The sequence below is a fragment of the Lepidochelys olivacea genome (genome assembly GCF_965140295.1).
Source record: "Lepidochelys olivacea isolate rLepOli2 genome assembly, chromosome: 6".
In the NCBI taxonomy this organism is placed as follows: domain Eukaryota; kingdom Metazoa; phylum Chordata; order Testudines; family Cheloniidae; genus Lepidochelys; species Lepidochelys olivacea.
In genome coordinates this window covers 100,772,558-100,793,691 of record NC_140416.1, presented here as the reverse complement: position 1 = coordinate 100,793,691, position 21,134 = coordinate 100,772,558, and the positions used below count along the sequence as shown (strand labels likewise).

The 21,134-nt window shown below is 39.9% G+C and overlaps 1 protein-coding gene across 4 annotated transcripts in view; it reads right to left on the bottom strand.

Moving 5' to 3' along the window:
- Positions 1-2,322: 2,322 nt before the first annotated feature.
- PPP4R4 (protein phosphatase 4 regulatory subunit 4) overlaps positions 2,323-21,134 on the bottom strand; it is a 121,034-nt gene continuing 102,222 nt past the window's right edge. For 3 of the 4 annotated variants that reach the window (XM_084630985.1, XM_084630986.1, XM_084630987.1), the window contains 8 exons: positions 18,669-18,710; positions 18,492-18,566; positions 14,311-14,380; positions 13,809-13,889; positions 13,344-13,437; positions 11,586-11,656; positions 8,226-8,376; positions 2,323-3,464 (listed from right to left, as the gene is read on the bottom strand). In XM_084630985.1, the coding sequence (XP_084487111.1) occupies positions 3,440-3,464; positions 8,226-8,376; positions 11,586-11,656; positions 13,344-13,437; positions 13,809-13,889; positions 14,311-14,380; positions 18,492-18,566; positions 18,669-18,710 (609 nt within the window). In that variant the 3' untranslated portion in view covers positions 2,323-3,439. Of the gene's footprint in view, positions 3,465-8,225; positions 8,377-11,585; positions 11,657-13,343; positions 13,438-13,808; positions 13,890-14,310; positions 14,381-18,491; positions 18,567-18,668; positions 18,711-21,134 lie in introns of those variants that run through there. The other variant, XR_014712055.1, reaches the window with a different exon arrangement.

Below are 21,134 nucleotides of genomic sequence, written 5' to 3'. Positions count from 1 at the left end.
TTTAGAGATAAGCCTGAATGCAAACCTTGGATCCGAACATCCCAAAACATTTGGAAAGTTCACATCCAAACACTGCAGTTTGGCCTACTTTCTAACAATATTCTCTACTGCAATGAGAAGAATTAAGGGCCTGCTCCCACTGTCATCACTGGAAATTTTGCCATTTACTTCACTGGGAGCAGGGTCAAGTTTTAAGCATGGGATCTATAGACTCTGTTCTTAAGAATTTTATTTACTTCTTATTGTGGAGAAATAGCAAGCCTATAATTAAGGTCACAGCAGGGTTTTCAGTTCAGCGAGGTTATTCAGTTTTATCAAATGCATTTTAGCTTCTCAGGGCACACGAACGCAGTCTAATAAAAGCACATTTAAACTGGCCTTTTTACAAACGATAAAATATTTCCAAAAGATAACTTCAACAACAGCTGGGAAAGCTGACTCTTTCAGTTCTATTTTGCACCACCAAAACTGAGTCCCTGCTGAAGTACATTGCCATATTGTATCACCTAGATACCATGGTAATGTGCACATTATAAACTGATTAATCTAAAAGTTTTCTACATACCTAAAAAAGGTAGATTGCTGCCTTTAGTAAGAGACAGCAAGCTTCCAAAAGGGAAAATAACTCCATTCACAGACTAGAGGCACTGAAATAGTGAAAGGAAAAAAACATTTTAAAATGTGTATTTCTGAGAGCTCAATGCAAAACAAGAAGCCCAGTGATTTCAATGGGACTAGTCAAGGAAGAAAGGACAGCAGTATCTCTCCTTCAACTAGTACAGTTATATAATTACACTCTACCTGTGTGTGTGTGTAGAGCCACATGTGGCTTTTCTGGATTGCTTCATACAGCTCTCATGAAGTTAACAGATCCAAGTGGAACTCTTCTTCTTCACATGGTCTTCCGGAAAGCTGCCCGAAGTACAACTGAGGTGTTTTCAAGATTACTCAGCTACTATGATGATGGGAGCCATAAAAGTACCTACATAGATGTAAACAGACAGATTCATCTACAGGCAGGCAGGCAGACACAGACAAGTCGATACACAAGGCCAGAAAGTGGGGATGGTGAAGGGGAAAACACTATCCAGAGGGAAAACACTATCTTCCTGCCAAAGAGCCAGCAATGTGGACGAAAGGTGAGAGGGAAGAACATAGCCATCAGTCACGGAAAGCGACATAATAATCATGGCTCAACCATCTCCTGATATTTCTTTGTGATGTTTGTGTTGTTGCACCAATACCAACTGTTTATCATAGTGGAAAACTCAGAACAGACTTTTCAAAAAGAATCTGTAATTTACAAGAGCCTAACTCAGGCATTAGAACAAATACTGCAGACTTGAACCAATCATAGAGTTAAAGAAATGTATGGCTGGATCGGATCTCAACAAGTTATCAAGTCCAGCCCCCTGCACTGGGGCAGAACCAAGTAAATCTAGACCATCCCTAACATGTGTTTGTCCAACATGTTCTTAACACCTCCAGTGGTGGGGATTCCACAACCTCACTTGGAAACTGATTCCGGTGCCTAACTACCCTTATACACCTCTATCCCGATATAACGCTGTCCTTGGGAGCCAAAAAATCTTACCGCGTTATAGGTGAAACCGCGTTATATCAAACTTGCTTTGATCCACCGGAGCCCTGCTTTACCGCGTTATATCCATATTCATGTTATATTGGGTCACGTTATATCAGGGTAGAGGTGTAGTTAGAAAGTTTTCCTAATCTCTAACCAAATCTCCCTTGCTGCAGATTAAACCCATTGCTTCCAGTCCTACTTCAATGGACATGGAGAACAATTATCACAGTCCTCCTTATAACAGCCCTTAACATATTTGAGTTCACATCAGGTGCCCCCTCAGTCTTCTTTTCTCAAGACTAAATATGTCCACTTTTTTAAACCTTTCCTCACAGGTCAGGTTTTCTAAACATTTTATTGTTTTTGTTGTCCTCCTCTGGACTCTCTCCAATTTGTCCACATCTTTCCTAAGCTTTGCTGCCCACAACTGGACACAGGACTCCAGCTGATGCCTCACAAAACTTTATGACCACAGAGTCCAAACAATGCCAGTGAATAAAACAAACAAACAAACAAAAAAACAAAACAAAAAACCCCCATGACTAGGCTCACCAAAATTCAAATATACTATGAGGAGCTAACAAATCTATACATTGCAAGACGCTAATGCACATCTTCACAGTAGAGCAATAAAACTGGCTTCAGTGTCATTTAAAATACGTAACTTATATCGTTAAATGCTTTTATTTCTCTTCAATTATAAAATAAACATTGCAAAAAATAACTCTTTTTTCCAGAAACATGCAAGTACTGCATTATCCTAAGTTTTATTTTGAGTAAATTAATCATTCATTATTTCACATGGTAAAAACTAACCACACACACATGCATTCACAAATTAGATCATCTTTATCATACACCAATAGATTTAAAAAAACAGATATTTTCTGATATCAATAGAGTTATGCTGATTGCATTTTGAAATAGAGAAGCTGACAATAGCTTCATACAATATCTCTCAAGTATTGGCATAAATAGAACTTTTTAAATAGAACTGCATGTTTTTCACAGGCAAATTTTGATAGAAACATTAATACAAACAGATGTTGACAAAGCTAAAGCATGATAGCCTGGAATAACAGTTAATTAAAAACTAGATTCATCATTTTAAAATTATTAGGTAAAAGAAAATACAATCTGAAATACTAAAAATTAAACAATGTATTTATACAACAAAATTGTCCTATGAAACAAAAGAAATAATTCTGATATTGTTTGGAGGTATTCGCTCTTAACATTTTTGGAAAACTTGTAAAGGATTTGTATAAACTTGAGTTAGTACTTGTAGTGATACCACATCCCAATTCACAGCACAATCTTATTTCAGTTTATGCTTCAAGACAGCTTCTTAGTGGTACTCCTGGATTTTAGTTTAAATTTAGTTTGAAGAGTCTTTGAAAGGTGAAATTAATATCTCGGTTAATCCCATATACAGAACAATTTCAGCTATATTTTTCTTCCATAACAAACCAATGTTAGGAACTGCTAAAACCCTAAATAAGTACATTTAAATAGGACACTTGCATCCTAAATCCAAGAATCTGAACTACAAAGGCATAATTGAAGAACAAAAACCCTATCTCTTTAGCTGCAGCAGTTAAAGCACATAGCTAAAGTTACATTTCATTAACACTTCACTACAACATTGGAATTCTGCAACCATTACATTATTTATATGGAGTTATTTTACAACTTAGGAATTTGCTTAAAAGATAGGTTTTAACATTGCAAGATGCACTAAGTCTCTCCTGTCCAGTCATCAGATTCCCCAGCTGTAGCTCCAACCATTGTTATCACAAAACCACTTTGCCTCCAGCAGTCTTTGGTGTGCTTCTTTTTCTGTCAGATGATCATCTAAGAGTTTGATTTTCTGTTTTTTCTTTATACAAAAGAAGAAACATATGTAAAAATATTGTTGATATATTCAAGCATTCAGTAATATCTTCATACTAACGTGCCATTATATGAAGCGTATCTGAGAAGCTGGAACTACTTGGAAACACACCTTACAAAAAAAAAGTCAATTCACTCATAATTTAGGATATATTTCATAGTGTGGGGGTACTTTTCAAGTAAATCTGCTCAAGAAGGCTTAAGTTAGGTTGGTAAAATTTGTAACAACTCTAGGGAATGATATAGCTTGTGGTTAAAGGTCTCCTGGGTTTTATTTCTGGTTCTGCCACTGATTTCAACATGTGAATTGGCAAGTCACAATGTATCATTTCCTTTGTTTACCTGTCTGTAAAATACTACTTGCCAACTTCATAAAAGTGTTGTGAGGCTCAATTCATCAAATACATGTAAAGCCCAGAGATCTCTGGAAGAGCAACACTTAATTTCAGAGCTCTGTGCTAACAGAGATTCTTGGTACCCCATCATATCAAAAGGCATTTCTATCAAAGATATTTAGGACACTCTAATATATAGACACCACTATATTCATTGCCCTCATTTTAGAAGAGGGGAAACAGGGCCCAAACCAACTCCAACTGTCACTGATTTTAATACTGCCATTAACTATAAATGGGAGTAGGATAACATTGATTATAAAGTTATGTAACCTGCTCAAGGCCATACAGAAAGTCAGTGGCAGGAAGGGGGCAGAAGTCAGGAGCTCCTGACTCCCAGCCTTGTGCTCAACCCACTAAACAGTGTTATTCCTCTGAAGGGATGATAGATACTATATCAAGTTATGTAGGCAAACCAATATTATTATGGGTTCATACACCAATATCTATGGTCTGGAAACTGGTTACTGAGATTTTTGTGAAATCCAGGCCCCCTTGACATCAATGAGAACTTTGCTATTGACTTCAATGGGCAAGGATTTCACCCCTGCTCTTTAGGAGCCTGATTCTAAACCACTGAAGTGAGTGCAAAATTCTCATTATCTGTTTGCCCAGGTACTACATTAAAACAGATTTCTTAAATTGTCTCTCTGTCAGGCCAACATTTTTATTGAATCATCTATAGAGCACAGACAGATATTCACTTTCCTTCCTGTATTTGAATCAGTTATCCTGTTATATTAAAATAAGGAAAACACTTATGCTGAAAGAAAATTTATAAAATCCTCAAAAATGAGGAAATACATATATGAAAACAATAAAACTAATCATCATAATAGTATACGATTGGATTCTTATATCATTCCTAACATTTATGATTCATGTCAATATCTATTCTAGGATGACTCATAATCTAATATTGTCTATTCGCTAGTAACAATCAGATCTACACATGCTTTTCTCTGAAAATTGACTTAAGAGAGGTCTCTTGTGGGCTGAAGCATTTAATTGATGTTCTTTGGGATTCTTCCACACTCCAAAATATACATAAATTCAGAGCCTCTTATCTTCTGTGATTAAGACATCATAGATACAAAAGGAGGCATCTTCAGCACAATTCTCAACTCACGTAATTTCTTCTGCCTGAAAACTACCTAAGGGCCCAATCAAATCACACTAAAGTCAATAGGTGTCTTTCTACTAACTACTGTGAGAATTGGATAAGGATTTAAATTAGATTAATTTAAAATGTATAAATTATTCCAAGAATGAGATGGATCATTTTTCTCTGTGTTCATCTCTGATGTGGGCCCAAGAAGGAACTGAACTCCAACATAAGTTTGCAAACATACATTTGCTAATGTAAAGATTCCAATGAAAATTTCTGCACTCAAGTACCTCATGTGGATATTAGAAAGTCCCTTGAAGATTATGGCTCCATTTACAAATCATAAAAATGATTCACTCATATTTTTGATCATGCTACCAGTGAACTTCTATTAATTTGCCTCAGAGAGGTTTGTGAAACAGTTAAATATAGGTAATTATATCATAATTGATTGAAACAATATATTAATTTAAAATGAAAAATAAATTAAACAGAAACATATGCAGTTGTGATTTTTATCTTTAATCTATAGATACCTTGATCTTTCAGTTACATACATACACAAAAATAAAAACAGATAAGTAATTACACACAAAAACTATGTGAACAGAACATTATTAATGTTGCAAAGTCAACCACTCAAAAGTTGGGCACCCTTGTGTATATGTATTGAGAGAAAGTCTGATTACTTGATCATATACTATTTTTTCCATAGTACCCCTGCCTCATTCAGTGCACAGTATGGATGGTGCTCACTTAAGGAGAAGCTATTCAATATTTTATTTTATGCTAGTTCAATGTGTGATCTCATGCCTTCATTACTGCACACTATTCAAACCCTGCTCTGAAGACTGAACTATTAATTTCCTCATGAGATTTGCTATGGCACTCTTCACTATAATATCTGAATGCTTCCCAAACATTAGTTAATTATCTTCACAACCCCTCTTTGAGAAGAGAGAGTGCTGTTTTCCTCATTTTACAGATGGGGCACAGAGAGATTAAGGTAAAAAGTATCCACTAATTTTGGATGCCCAAGTTGAGACATCTAGCACTTACCATTACATAGCACTTTCTCTGTTCAAAGCATTGATTTCAGTTGCAGCAGTGAGTACACCACACTTTTTCAAATCTGACCCCAAGGGGTATGTCTAAACTGCAATAAGACACCCACAGCTGGCCTGTGCTAGCTGACTTGGGCTTGTCAGAGCGGGTGTTTAATTGCAGCATGAACATTCCGAATCAGGCCTGAGCTCTAGGATCCTCCCACCTCACAGTGTCCTAGAGCCCAGGCACCAGCCTGAGCCCGGATGTCTACACTGCAGTTAAACAGCCCTGCAACCAGAGCCCGATCTCTGGCACAGGCCAGCCATGGGTTATTAATTACAGCGTAGACATACCAATAGTCTCAAGTCAGGCACCCAGAAAATGAGGAACACACAATTAGTGTCTGTGAAAAGTGTGATTGAAGAGACTTGCCTAGCATCACACAGGAACTCTATGGCACAGGCAGGTATAGAATACAGTTTTCCAGGGCAGCATTCAACTACCTTAACTGCAAGACCCACTCTCTTCTCTTCCTGCAGTCCCCTGCCTCATTTATAAAACCTTCCAGCTGGTACAACAAATGAGGCTAGGGTCCTATAAACAGCCTCCTTCACTGCACAAACCTGATTTACTCCCAGGGACAGGCAACCTTGATTCTGTCACTTCCTAATCTTTTCAGACCTTCACCTGCAACCTGAATAATGTTTTGAACATAGTTTTGTTTCTGTAATTTCCTAGGTTTTTTTAAAAAAACCCTGAAAAAACAGAAATTTCAACATGTGGCATCATGCTGACACCCATATGGGTCATCAGCAGACTCGCTCTTAGTTCAGGTGACCATACGCAGACCCAGCATGGCCCATAGCACCCCAGAACTGCAACTGCAAGGAAAAGTTCTACTCAGCCTTGGGCTAGAGCATGCCAAATGTGAATGGAATCTTTTGGACATTTAGTTGCTAAAAATCTAAAAAAAGTCTCCATAGCGCCTGTGGAAACTGTAATTTTTCAAAGGCTTGTAACTTGGCCAAATTTGAGCAGATTATCACAGGCAAGGAAAAAGGCACATCTCTGACACAAAGACCATGCCCCTTGTCCAATGTCAAGCCCCTTCTCCAACGCATAGGAGCACTAGAGTTTCAAAGAAAAAAGTGGCCAGAATTTTTTAACATGGACAAAACAAGATATCTTCCTCTAATCTCTTTCTCTTAAAGAGCTGAACTATTTTAGCTGAAATTAAAATCAGCCTGAGGCACACAGCTACCATGGAAAATTTCAAGCCAAACAGTTAGTCTAGCAAAGTTGTGAGAAACTGAAATCAGGGTTTTATAATGCTAAGTGTCAGAAAACCTTAATAATAGGTGTTTCTACTGGCTCCACCTATAATAAAACAAAAAACTTCATTGTGAAGCTGATAGGGTGCGTTGCTATACACACAGAGCATATTTAAGAAGCTTAACTTAACAGCTAGTAATTGTAGATGTTTGGTGTAGCAGTTGGTTGTGTTGGAAGAGGAGGCAGAATAAATGTCAGATTTTGGTGTGTGCTAATTGTGGTAATGATAATGTGCGTTCTTGTGGATGGAGGAGTAGAGGATATATACTGTTAGATGGCTTTCCTTTTCTTTAATTTCCATGAATTTGTAGAAATATGTCAAATATAGCAATCCAAAAACTGCTTCACAATGAAGGGTTTTTTTTGTATGCATACACAAAAGTATGAATCATATAATACCACTTCCAATTAAGAAGATCATTATAATTTCAGGTAACAAAATGACTAGATAAGTAATTTTGTATTTGTAAACTAGAATGAAGACCTCTGAACTAGGAACACATATTTACACATAGCCAAAGTATCAGAGTATATGATTCGTTGAAAACCAACCATATGCAAGGGAATACTGATACACTATTCCCAAAAATAGATAGCCACATTGGAAAGACACATTTAAGGAACAGTATGAAAGACTTGTTCAAAGGGGCACAATATAGTCCTAAAAATGCTTTTGAGAACCCAAATTTTCACACAGGCAATATTCCATACCCAAATATTTGTGTACATAAAAATCTGGAAATGGAAAATTGCATGTAACAGATATGGGACACACAAAAACAAACCCTGCAATTTTACAGACTATTCTGAGTTCCATTTGTGAATAGCTCCCTTAAGGTGCTCATAACTATAACCAATCACTTACAAGCTCATCTTTCGTGAATGACTCTCTTTAGTCCCATTGTTCTTTTGGTCAACTGAGTTAGCTGTATTACGGGAGGAAGTCGCTATGGGGGTGCTGGAAGAAAAAACAGCATTTCCACTAATATTGGTGGAACGAGTCCGGAATGAATCATCTGAAAGAAAGTAGTTGACAATTATACAGGGAATTAAGTCTGAATGAAACACAGCGACAACACATCTATCAGTAGGTTGAACAGGTGTTCCGACTGCAATATAGCATAAAATTGTCCTGTCTACAAAAAAACTTTGCTAATTTAAAGATTTTCACTAAAAAAAAATGGTGTGGCAAAGAACTGAAAAATAGCTGATAATCTATAAACTTTTTGAGAAGGTCTACAGAAAATGAACCAAATTTAATACATGAAATGTCTCTGATATAATATATGTCTAATAGGCAGCTTTTTAAAACTGGGTCTCCCTTTCTACATACAAAATTTGTGAATGCAAATAATTGCAAGCACAATTTATGGCATCTAGATGTCTAACTACTATTTTTAAAAACACCAGTCAGGAATGTCCAAATTCATGTCTAAGAGTCTACTACTTAAAAAAATATATTTTTGCAAAATATGTTACACAGAAAAGCAACTGAAAATGAAAAAAGTATATTAAGAATTGGTCAATGCATAAATATGATCATATTTCTCTATTTACTGAGTGCTCGCTGTCTTTTCTGCTGGTTAATCCATAGGATCCTGTCATAAATATAAAGGGAAGGGTAAACCCCTTTAAAATACCTCCTGGCCAGAGGAAAATTCCTCTCACCTGTAAAGGGTTAAGAAGCTAAAGGTAACCTCGCTGGCACCTGACCAAAATGACCAATGAGGAGACAAGATACTTTCAAAAGCTGGGAGGAGGGAGAGAAACAAAGGGTCTGTGTGTCTGTTGGTATGCTGCTTTGCCGGGGATAGAACAGGAATGGAGTCTTAGAACTTTTAGTAAGTAATCTAGCTAGGTATGTGTTAGATTATGATTTCTTTAAATGGCTGAGAAAAGAATTGTGCTGAATAGAATGACTATTTCTGTCTGCGTGTCTTTTTTGTAACTTAAGGTTTTGCCTAGAGGGATCCTCTATGTTTTGAATCTAATTACCCTGTAAGGTATCTACCATCCTGATTTTACAGGGGTGATTCCTTTACTCCTATTTACTTCTATTTCTATTAAAAGTCTTCTTGTAAGAAAACTGAATGCTTTTTCATTGTTCTCAGATCCAAGGGTTTGGGTCTGTGGTCACCTATGCAAATTGGTGAGGATTTTTACCAAACCTTTCCCAGGAAGTGGGGTGCAAGGGTTGGGAGGATTTTGGGGGGAAAGACGTGTCCAAACTACGTTTCCCAGTAAACCCAGTTAGAGTTTGGTGGTGGCAGTGGTTATTCCAAGGACAAAGGATAAAATTAATTTGTACCTTGGGGAAGTTTTAACCTAAGCTGGTAAAAGTAAGCTTAGGAGGTTTTCATGCAGGTCCCCACATCTGTACCCTAGAGTTCAGAGTGGGGGAGGAACCTTGACAGATCCCATCTCTAAATGCTTGCAAATTGCTAATCAACAAACGTATATAAAAAAAAGTTTTTAAAAATTCCAAAAGTACATCATTAACAATTTTGGAGAATGAAATCCTCTTGTTTAGACCATGTTCAGGATATAGAGTAGCAGTGCAAGATCACTGTCTTTGTTTAGTCCCACCTTGAAAAAGCAACACATCCTCTCATTGCCTTTGCATGCAAAAACTCCTCAAGTGGAAACAGAACCTGGGAACACCGCAGAAGAGCATATTTGAAAATGGTTAATAAATGAATTGGTGCTTTAAAAAATGATTTTATTAGCATTTTAGACAGGATGGAGTCAAGCACCTCTAGGGGCAGGGAGGAAAAGTCAGAACTTATTACTTCTAATTAAATTTCAAAGGACCTCAGTGAAAATGGGCAACACAGACACCTTCTGAGGAACAAGGTGATCAAATCAAGGAAGAGCAGTTGGGTCAATATGAACCATCTTTATTTAGTATTTTTAAATTGTCCAATTAAAATGACTATCAGAGGGTAATCTGTCATATTTGTGCCTGTTTGACTAGTAAGGGGTATTGGAGCAGTCCTAGCTATATCTGATATAACATTTGTGACAGGAAATTCTACCTAGACAGAATTCCAGTGCTGCCAACTCTGAGGATTTTATCTCAAGTGTCACCATTTGGATTTTTTAAAAAGCACCCAACAGCTGGAATCATGTTATTACTTGAGAATCTCATATTTGAATAAAAAAAGGAAGTTTAGAGCTGATGTTGCTGTAGAGAAAAGCTTGACAACATTAACCTAAAGTCTCCAACACCAGAAAACAAATAAAAAGAACTCTACAGTTATAATTTTTAATTCTTATGATTTTTTTTATGGTCTGACTCATGATTTTTGAATGCTTGGGGTTGGCAATTCTGGAATGCCTTCTGCAAGAGTTCTGCAAACCTATATTCAGAGAGTAAAATGAAGCAGGTTTAGTATATAGATGTCTCAAATGTTATGTGCCATTGACATTTTTAAACAGTCTAATGTTAACTACATTTAGGTGAACCATTTTTTATTTGTATAGCTTTTGTACTGTATAAGCATTTACCATTGGAAATATCTGTAATTGCTATTTTAAAAGATCTTCAGTTTGACCACAATATGACTCAAATTAACTCTTGTCCACTTGTCCGTAGCCAGAGTGAAATTTACGATTAATGTAGTAATGATCTTTAAAGATCATTCCATATCTGGAAACTAAACAAATTAAACTATGCAATCTAAAATAAAAAAGAGATACTTCAAATAATAGAAAACTAATCTTTCCGGGATTAACCTTGTTAACCATCATTTCTTTCTTTCCCTTGTCTACCAACTATGCAGCTCTCCATCACTGGCTTGTCTAATTCTCTAAGAAGTCACTTTGAGCTTTATCTTATGCTTCCCTTTATGCCTGGAACACCCTTCCAGAATTAATTTGTAAAGACCCTATACGATTTTACTTCAAATTCTTCCCAAGTCTCATTTGGGACTACAACAGAACACCAAACTGATAATGGCTAGGGAGGTGGGCAGTAGGGATTATCGAAAATTTTTATTTTTTTTATTTTTTGACTTGCAACCAAACAGTTATCAGATGGCTAGTTTACATAACCAGGTGTTGCTATCAATGTTCCTCTCCTGCTCTTTTCATTTTGTCAAGTACAGTCCTATTTTTTTAAAGCAGAGTCTCTGTCTTTTAGTCGGTGTTGATACAGTAGTACAATGGAGCCCTGAACTTCTCCAGGGCCTCTAGGAGCTACTTTGATACATACAACAACACTTACCACTAAATGGTAGCATAGAACCCTTTCCCACTCCTGGTATAGAAGAAGTATATCCTGTTGCAGAACTTTTACTAGAAAAACAATTAGGTGATAAATTACCTATTACACATTAAACTAAGTAAGTCACAAGCAGTGTTTCTGGGTCTTCAAATGTTTGCCATTTATAAGTCCAGATTTGTATTAAAATGGTATTTTTTCACCCAAATACAAAAAATTCACACATTTCCCAATTATAAGAAACTGCTCATTTAGGCCATTATTTAACAAGGTACGTAGGCATCAGTGGTGCAAGTAGAAATCATTTCTTGCCAGTACACTGCACTCATGGGAGGGACACAAAGAGGGGGGGCACGTGATCCCCCCATGTGATTCCTCCCCACCCCCAGCCCAGGGTCCCCGTGCTCTCCCCCACCCCCATGATACACATCCATGCCATGTTACCTGGAGGAGGTGCTCTTTCCTCCTCCCGCTACGCTGGAGACTTCTTCTGAACAGATCCCAGACAGGAGGACTCAGGAGACGCAGATGCCTGGAAGGGCTGGGGGCGGTACAGCTGTGCTGGAGGAGCTGTCAGCATGGGGCAACCCCACATTCTGCTCCTTTCGCCGCTGTGGTTCCTGGGAAATCAGGGCTCTCTGGAACCGCAGCAGCCAAAGGAGCAGAAGAACGTGGGGCCGTCTGGTGGCCCCACGCTGGCAGCTCCTCCAACACGGCTGCTGTACCACCAGGAGCCCTGCCCCCAGCCCTTCCACGCAGCCACGTCTCTGGAGTCCTCCTGCCTGGGTCTGTACAGCAGCTCCGCCAGAGGACGGAGGGGAGGGGGAGTGGCGGCAGGGTTGGGGATGGTACAGCTGTGCCAGAGGAGCTGCCAGTGCGGGGCTGCCCAGTGGCACCACGTTCTGCCCCTTTCACCGCTGTGGTTCCCGGGATAACTCTGCATCTCAGGGCTCTCCCGAGAACCGCAGGGGTGGCCCCATGCCAGCAGCTCCTCTGGCGCGGCTGCTATACTGCCCCCAGCCCTGTCCTCCGGTGCGGCTGCTGTACAGACCCCAAGCCGGAGGTCTCAGGAGACGCAGCTGCGTAGAAGGGCTGGGGGCAGGCTCCTCCTGTGTTTCCGGTATGCCATACCAGCTATGAATATCTTACTGGTACGGCGTGCCAGAGCGTACTACCGTACTTGCACCACTGTTAGGCATGCACCTAACATTAAGCACATGAGCAGTCCTATTTACTCATGCTTAAAGTTAGGCATGCACTAAAGTATACTGCTGACCTAGTGCCTTAAGCATTTATTACATCTTCACAGAAGTCTGGCATGTTGTCCATGTAGGGGTGTGGCACAATAAAAGGAGTAAGGGTGTCTGCATAAAATGGATAACAACTGCTGCAAAAAGAGTATTCCTTGTGCCATTGTCCTGGATGGAAATAGCCAGATGGAAAATATATCCTGAAGTGTTTTGCAAATGAGAGCACAACATAAGAAAAGTGGTGTTATTTGGCCAAAAGCAGGTATGCTATAGGTACAAACCAGTATTAGGTGATAATGGATAATATACCTCATAGGTTATTCAGAGTTCTGAGATGGGACAGATTATGTCCTGCTTTGCACAACTATAAGATGGTTTGGGGTGTTATACCTTAGAATTCAGGAGTACATTTTGGGGTGTATATTCTCCATATTTTGGAGAATACATATATTTCTATAAGAGGTAACCAGAATTTGACCTTAGGAGTGGAATCTATTCGAAGAAAACATACTTAGAACACTTGTCTATGTTGCCATATTTTGGATGCAGTGCTTGAGTACTGAAAGACTGGCTTCGAACCAACTTAGATTTCTTCCCTTCTTTGCCTGAAACAAATAAGCCGCAAATACATTTAAAGTGAGGAAATTATTGCAATTTGTCTTTTATCAGTAGTAAGAATGTCTGTTTACATTACTTCTTCTCAGTCTAAGCTAATTAAAGGAGCTGGAAGATAATATAGCAATAAATCTCATTTATATGACCCATCATGAACGACCAAACAACAATCAAGAAAATATTTAAGTGTAAAAAGACCACGTGTTCTCTAACTGCAATGCTTTCTTCTGCAATGCTTTCTGCAATGCACAGTGGGTGAAAGCCTGGCCGCAGGGGAGTCAGTGGTACCTTTGTCTATTTTCAAACTTGCACAGGAGAGATACAAGTATCCTAGTAATTTTTTTAAAAATTTGTTTCTTACTTGTTGATGCACTTGAAGAGCTTCCAGAAACAGAAAGAGATATACTTTTTGACAAAGTTGATGACGTTTTACTGTCTCTACCTAAAACAAAGTTTATTGTAAATGCTGTACTCTGATAAATAGCCTTACTTTACATAAAGGTGTAAAATATTATATACAACTTTGGTATGATACTGGGGAAAATAGTAATAATACTAGAATAGTATAATAGTAGCACCCTTGAAATAAGAGACAGACAGACAATCATACTACTACCTTCTTAGTAGAAAATATCATATTGGACATGTATTTTATTAATGAAATTAATACTATGCTATGTAACACACCATAAACATTTTTTATAAATTAACCTTTTTAAAGAAAAAAAATGACAAAACAACAAGAGTTCTTTACTAAGTTAAACACCCACCATCATGTTTCCTAAAACACTACTATATTAATTTCATTTACCAAGAATCACCCCCCTAAAATAAAAACAAGAACCCCCAAAAAAAAAACTTACGCTTCTTTTCAAATATTTTATCACTGATAGACCTTCCCTCATTCTGCTGCTTCTCTTTTTCTAATTGTTCCTATTATGGAAACAATTTCATAAGAATGAGAATTTACACTCCACACAGATTGAAGGCCTCCTGTAAATGAGCATGCTCCCAACCCACCAACCTACAAATTAATTTCTTCTCTCCATTATTTGAATATAGACCCCCTCTATCAATAACACTGTCATGTGTTCACTAATGAATATCGGCTGGAACCCAGTAAATGCTCTGAATGATCTAGTGTGCTTTTACTGTAGTAGAGATCATAACAAAAGAGTAGGGTAACACAATGTAAAGTTGACTCAGGAAATTTGGTCTTCAACATTCCCCTCCATGAAAAATGGTAAGGAATTTATGCTTAGTATGTTGTTTTTGACAATGTATTGTTTTCTTTTAAAAACACATTTCTTGAAACAAAACAAAACAAAATAATTCCTCATACATGACTTTGCACAAGCTAAGTGTGACGCTTTAAAGTACACCTGCTTTTGAATTCAGGAAGGTCTCTGAAAAATTTCTTAACAGATAAAAATTACTATTTATTCAGATTCTTACAACTCAAAAGCTTCTTGATTTTTATTACATGATCTCAGAAAGATCTTGTAGGCTGAGATCAAGCAAGAGAAATGTTAGCCAGAAAGAGGAGAAGCTATAACATAGAAATTGGGTGTTTAAAATGGAAATGCTATATCTATTGTGCAATGTGGCCACTATGATTCTAGAATACATATAGAATTTAAAGGTCTGGCTAATAAACAGTATGAAGATACAAAATCAATATAGATGGACAATATTTAAATCCAAACTGATATAACCAATGTATTTTCTCAAGCTTTATGCTTTCTCTAAAATTAGCATCTAAAGTATTTACTGGAGTTAATAAGCCTCTATTGAAAAAAAGATATTTGAACCACATGTAATAATTTCTCATATTTTAGTAAACCCATTTTTAAATCTGTATTATTAGCTAGTTTTATAACAGATAGGACATATAATTATCGATATATGCATGAAATATCATTTCAGTCAAATTATTTCTAGTAACGTCTTCAGTGTGCTTGGTGCTTTCCAAACAGAGTAAGCATGATCCCTCCCACCTATGTAACATTAGCTTTGCTTTCCTGTACCACACCTCATAATACACACACCAACGGAACGTAGAAAGGTCTATTTTTTCTTTTCTTTAGAATTCTAGTTACTATCCCCACAAAAAAACTTCATTAAATCATGGTTAAGATTGTTCAAGTGTAGTTCCAATTAACTAAATAATTGAAATCAAGGAAATTACCAATTTATGCACCGTTAACAACCAGATTAGTTCATACTGTCCAGATGTACTCAGACTCCTCATGCAACCACACACTGAACACATCAAGTTCCTCAAAATCATGCTCAAACACACAACTTAACTCCAGCCTCAGTGAGACAGACATTTCACCATCACGTCACATTTTTACTACACTAATGTAGAATGTGTTACTTCTAACCAAAGTGCTCAGAGGCGGCAATTAAGCTTGAGCAATTGGATACATGTAATGCTTTTGAGGGGAGTGTGAGGCTCTGCCTTGGGGCCAGCTGGAGGTGCCAGGATATGCCTGGGGTGGGAGTGAGGGACTGCCAAGGTGTGTTTCAGGTAAGACACTGCAGGACTCTGGTAGGGGACAACCAGGAGGTGTGGGCGTCTCAGTAGGGAGAGGTGCATCAGGGACACGGGTGAGGACATACAACTATGGGGTTGTGGCAGTTGAGGGTATGGGGCTCTGACAGAGGTAGGTGCGGTCAGGAGCATGCAGCATAACCCCACCAGGCGAAGGCCAAGCTAACGTGAGCATTCTTGTGACAGGGTCGGGCCAAATGGCTACAGGAGAGTAATGGAAGGCAGATATATTAGCCCCAGGTTAAGTGGGTCCCTTTTCCCTGGGTAAGGTAACAGGGAAGGTTCCAGAACAATCAGGAACCTTCTGGAGACAATTAAGACAGACAGGCTGATTAGAACACCTGCAGCCAATCAAGAAGCTGCTAGAATCAATTAAGGGAGGCTAATCAGGGCACCGGGGGTTTAAAAAGGAGCTCACTTCAGTTTGTGGTGCATGTGTAAAGAGCTCGGAGCAAGAGGCACTAGGAGCTGAGAGTGAGAATGCATACTGTTGGAGGACTGAGGAGTACAATCATTATCAGACACTAGGAGGAAGGTCCTATGATGAGGATAAAGAAGGTGTTGGGAGGAGGCCATGGTGAAGTAACCCAGGGAGTTGTAGCTGTTGCACAGCTGTTCCAGGAGGCACTAGACAGCTGCATTCCATAGGGCCCTGGGCTGGAACCTGGAGTAGAGGGCAGGCCCAGGTTCCCCCCAAATCCTCCCAACTCCTGGTCAGACACAGGAGGAGTTGACCTGGACTGTGGGTTCACGAAAACAGCCAAACTGAGGGCTGCCATGAAGCTCCAAGGCGAGCATATCTGCCAATAAGCGCAAGACTCACCAAGATAGAGGAGAAACTTTGTCACAATTCTATAAAGGGTAAACATAATAGGGGAATTTGGGGAGTCTGAATTAGTCCCAGTCCACAAACACCAGTGCCCAAGCCAGCTCCTACTTCCCTGTTCCAAATGCGAGAAATCTGAGTAGAGGTGGGCACCAGGACTGAACTGAGTATAGAATGTCAAAGCAGGGGTGGGAAGTCAGCTCAGAAATTAGTCAGATAAGCCCCTTAGGCATTCCTGCCTAGGCACTGATCCAATCTCAGCCCTTGACTGAGCTCACAAGACAGCCTGCTACCTAGCAGATCTGGCTGGAGCTTGAGATCAGCAGAGGAAGTTGAGCAGGGCAGAGAGGCTGCCTAAAGTGTTGGTGAGTGGAGCTTGAGCTGGAAATGCTAGTGCCCAGCACAAGAGGCTCAGTGGTGTCTGCAGAGAACAAAGAGGGCCAGGTATGGGGGCTCTGCAGCAGTGTTGGAAGGACAAGGTAGTATTTCTAGGTCAGTATTTAACCTGTGATGGCTCGTTTGAGAGGAGTCCTGCTGCTGTGAACAAGAGGTGTGTTAAAGCAATCCTCCTCCAAAACCTATCGGGCCCTCAGCTCTCACACACCAGACAGGTCAGGGAGCAACTGGCACCTGCCTACATTACAATTAAAAACCCACGGCTTACCCAGGCCAGCTAACTCAGGCTTGCGGGGCTCAGGCTAAGGGGCTGTTGAAATTGCAGTGTAGACTTCCGTGCTTGGGCTGGAGCCAGGGCACTATGACCCTGTGAGATGCAAGGATCCAAGAGCCTGAGCTGCAGCTTGAGCCCAAACATCTACACAGAAGTGACACAGTCCTGTAGCCTGAGCCCCATGGGCCAGCTGTGGGTTTTTATTTGCAGTATAGACATACCCTCATTGCAGTGTAGGCATACGGAGAGCTGATTGGCTGGTGTGTGAGCATCCAGGGATATGGTAGACTACCCGGGGGAGTGCCAGCTGCAGAGTTCTGCCAGGCTTACAGCTCCAGTGAACCACAGTAGATTTAAAAGCTAGAGCAGCGGGGAGGCAATAGCATTTATCTGCCTTCTTTTCCAACACTGAGTGGCTCCTGAATGCCTCCTAGCCCCTTGTGCTCCATGCAACCCACACTGAGCCTCCCCCCTGCTGGGCTGCAGCTGTCACTAGCTCCAACCCCTTCTTTCTTATTAAGAAAGTCTACAGCAGATACATGCCTCCTTTGGCTTTCTTGGCTCACAAGAAAAGTTATGACATTAGCTTTTTTGCATACTGAAGCTGAGTGTGAATTTTGAAGTATTTAGATTATTACATTACAAAAGTCTGCCAAAACATGAGGGTCTCTTGGAAAATTTCATAAAGGAAAGTTGTTAAAGAGCTTAAAATTTTTTAAGCTACAAGGCTTTCAAGTGTGAAATTTCTCCAAAAATTCAGTCTCCTAACTGACATGGTGTAATATAGATAATAATTAGAGGGAGGTTTATGTTGTTTTTAGAGATTTAACCCTACTTTACAGTGGAAAAGGAAACTATGTCACCCCCAGCACACCTCCATAATACACACTTCACTACACCCATACCCTGGAATCACCTTCCCAAGAACATATATAAATATTTAGCTTTAAACTATGAAACTGTGGCAGGCATATTATATTTAAAAACGTACCATTTCCAACAGGAGTTGTTCTTCTCTTTCTTTTTCTTGATCCAACAAATCATTTTCATAAAACCTTTTCTGAAACTGATTAAAGTTTAAAATAAAAAAGAGTAATAGAAATAATCATATATCATTCCATACATCTTTAACTCTCACTCGCAAGTGTAAAATTTGGAAGGCACTTACAGCATCCACAGAGATTTCCATTCTGTCCAATTCTAACACCGTCTATAAAAAAAGTAAAATAATATTTTTGCCCTAAGCTGTCCAATAACTCCAAGAACATGCTAAGTTTAAGCTTAAAAGGAAACTTGTCATTGTAGGAAAGCTTAAAATACTGACATTCAATACCTTCATAGAATCGTAGAAGATTAGGGTTGGAAGACACCTCAGGAAATTATCTAGTCCAACTCCCTGCTCAAAGCAGGACCAATCCCCAGCTCAATCATCCCAGCCACGGCTTTATCATGCCTGGCCTTAAAAACCTCTAAAGATGGAAATTCCACCACTTCCCTTGGTAACCCATTCCAGTGCTTCACCACCCTCCTAGTGAAATAGTTTTTCCTAATATCCAAACTAGACCTCCCCCACTGCAATTTGAAACCATTGCTCCTTGTTCTGTCATCTGCCACCACTGAGAACAGCCAAGCTCCATCCTCTTTGGAGCCCCCCTTCAGGAAGTTGAAGGCTGTTATCAAATCTCCCCTCACTCTTCTCTTCTGCAGACTAAATAAGCCCAGTTCCCTCAGCCTCTCCTCACAAGTCATGTGCTCCAGCACCCTAATAATTTTCATTGCCCTCCGCTGGACTCTCTCCAATTTGTCCACATCTTTCTGTAGTGGGGGGCCCAAAACTGGAAGCAATACTCCAGATGTGGCCTCACCAGTGCCGAATAGAGGGGAATAATCACTTCCCTCGATCTGCTGGCGATGCTCCTACTAATGCACCCCAATATGTTGTTAGCCTTCTTGGCAACAAGGGCTCGCTGTTGATTCATATCCAGCTTCTTGTCCACTGTAACCCCTTGTCCACTGTAACCCCCCAGGTTCTTTTCTGTAGAACTGCCACTTAGCCAGTCTGTCCCCAGCATGTAGCAGTGCATGGGATTCTTCCATCCTAAGTGCAGGAATCTGCACTTGTCTTTGTTGAACCACATTAGTTTTCTTTTGGCCCAATCCTCCAATTTGTCTAGGTCACTCTGAACCCTATCCCTGCCCTCCAGCATATCTACCTCTCCCCCAAGCTTAGTGTCACCCGTGAACTTGCTGAGAGTGCAATCCATCCCATCATCCAGATCACTAATGAAGATGTGGAACAAAGCCGGCCCCAGGACCGACCCGTGGGGCACTCTGCTTGATACTTGCTGCCAACTAGACATGGAGCCGTTGTTCACTATCCATTGAGCCTGATGATCTAGCCAGCTGTCTATCCACCTTACAGTCCATTCATCCAATCCATACTTTTTTAACTTGCTGGTAAGTATACTGTGGGAGACCGTATCACAAGCTTTGCTAAAGTCAAAGTATATCATGTCCACCACTTTCCCCATATCCACAGAGCCAGTTATCTCATCATAGAAGGCAATCAGGTTGGCCAGGCATGACTTGCCCTTGGTGAATCCATGTTGACTGTTCCTGATCACTTTCCTCTCCTCCAAGTATTTCAAAATGGATTCCTTCAGGACATGCTCCATGATTGTTCCAGGGACTGAGGGTGAGGTTGACCGGTCTGTAGTTTCCCGGATTCTCCTTCTTCCCTTTTTTAAAGATGGGCACTATATTTGCCTTTTTCCAATCGTCCGGGACCTCCCCCCATCGCCACGAGTTTTCAAAGATAATGGCCAATGGCTCTGCAGTCACATCAACCAACTCCCTCAGCACCCTCGGATGCATTAGATCCAGACCCATGGACTTGTGCATGTCCAACTTTTCTAAATAGTCCTTAATCTGTTCTTTCACTACTGAGAGCTGCCCAATGCAGCAGTCTGGGAGCTGACCTTCTCTGTGAAGACGGAGGCAAAAAAGTATTGAGTACTTCAGCTTTTTCCACATCATCTGTCAGTAGGTTGCCTCCCCCATTCAGTAAGGGTCCCACATTTTCCCTGACCTTCTTCTTGTTGCTAACATACCTTAATGGGGTCCCATTTGTAAGGATTTTTTTAAAACTGAAGAAACATTTTTGTATTGTTTAGAAAATAAGAATGACCATACTGGGTCAGACCAATGGTCTGTATCCTGTCTTCTGACAGTGGACGGTGCCAGACACTTCAGAGGGAATGAACAGAACAAGGCAACTACTGAGTAATCCATCCCCTGTCTTTCAGTCCCAGCTTCTGGAAGTTACATGTTTAGGGAAACCCAGAGCATGGATTTGTGTCCCTAACCATCTTGGCTAATAGCCAAGTTGATGGACCCATAGTTGATGTATCCATCCTCCATGAGCTTATATAATAACCCATATGCTGAGAAGTTAATGCTGCAATCAGAAAATACTCATAGAGGTCTGTTTTCTCACCAAATCCCACTCTGATTCACAAAGGAACGGCTAAATTGTGCCATTTATATATGATCTAAAGTTAGCTGCGCTGTGCTAAGTGAGAGCACGAGAGTAATGCAGACACTGTCAATACCTCTTGGGGTTCCCCATTAAACT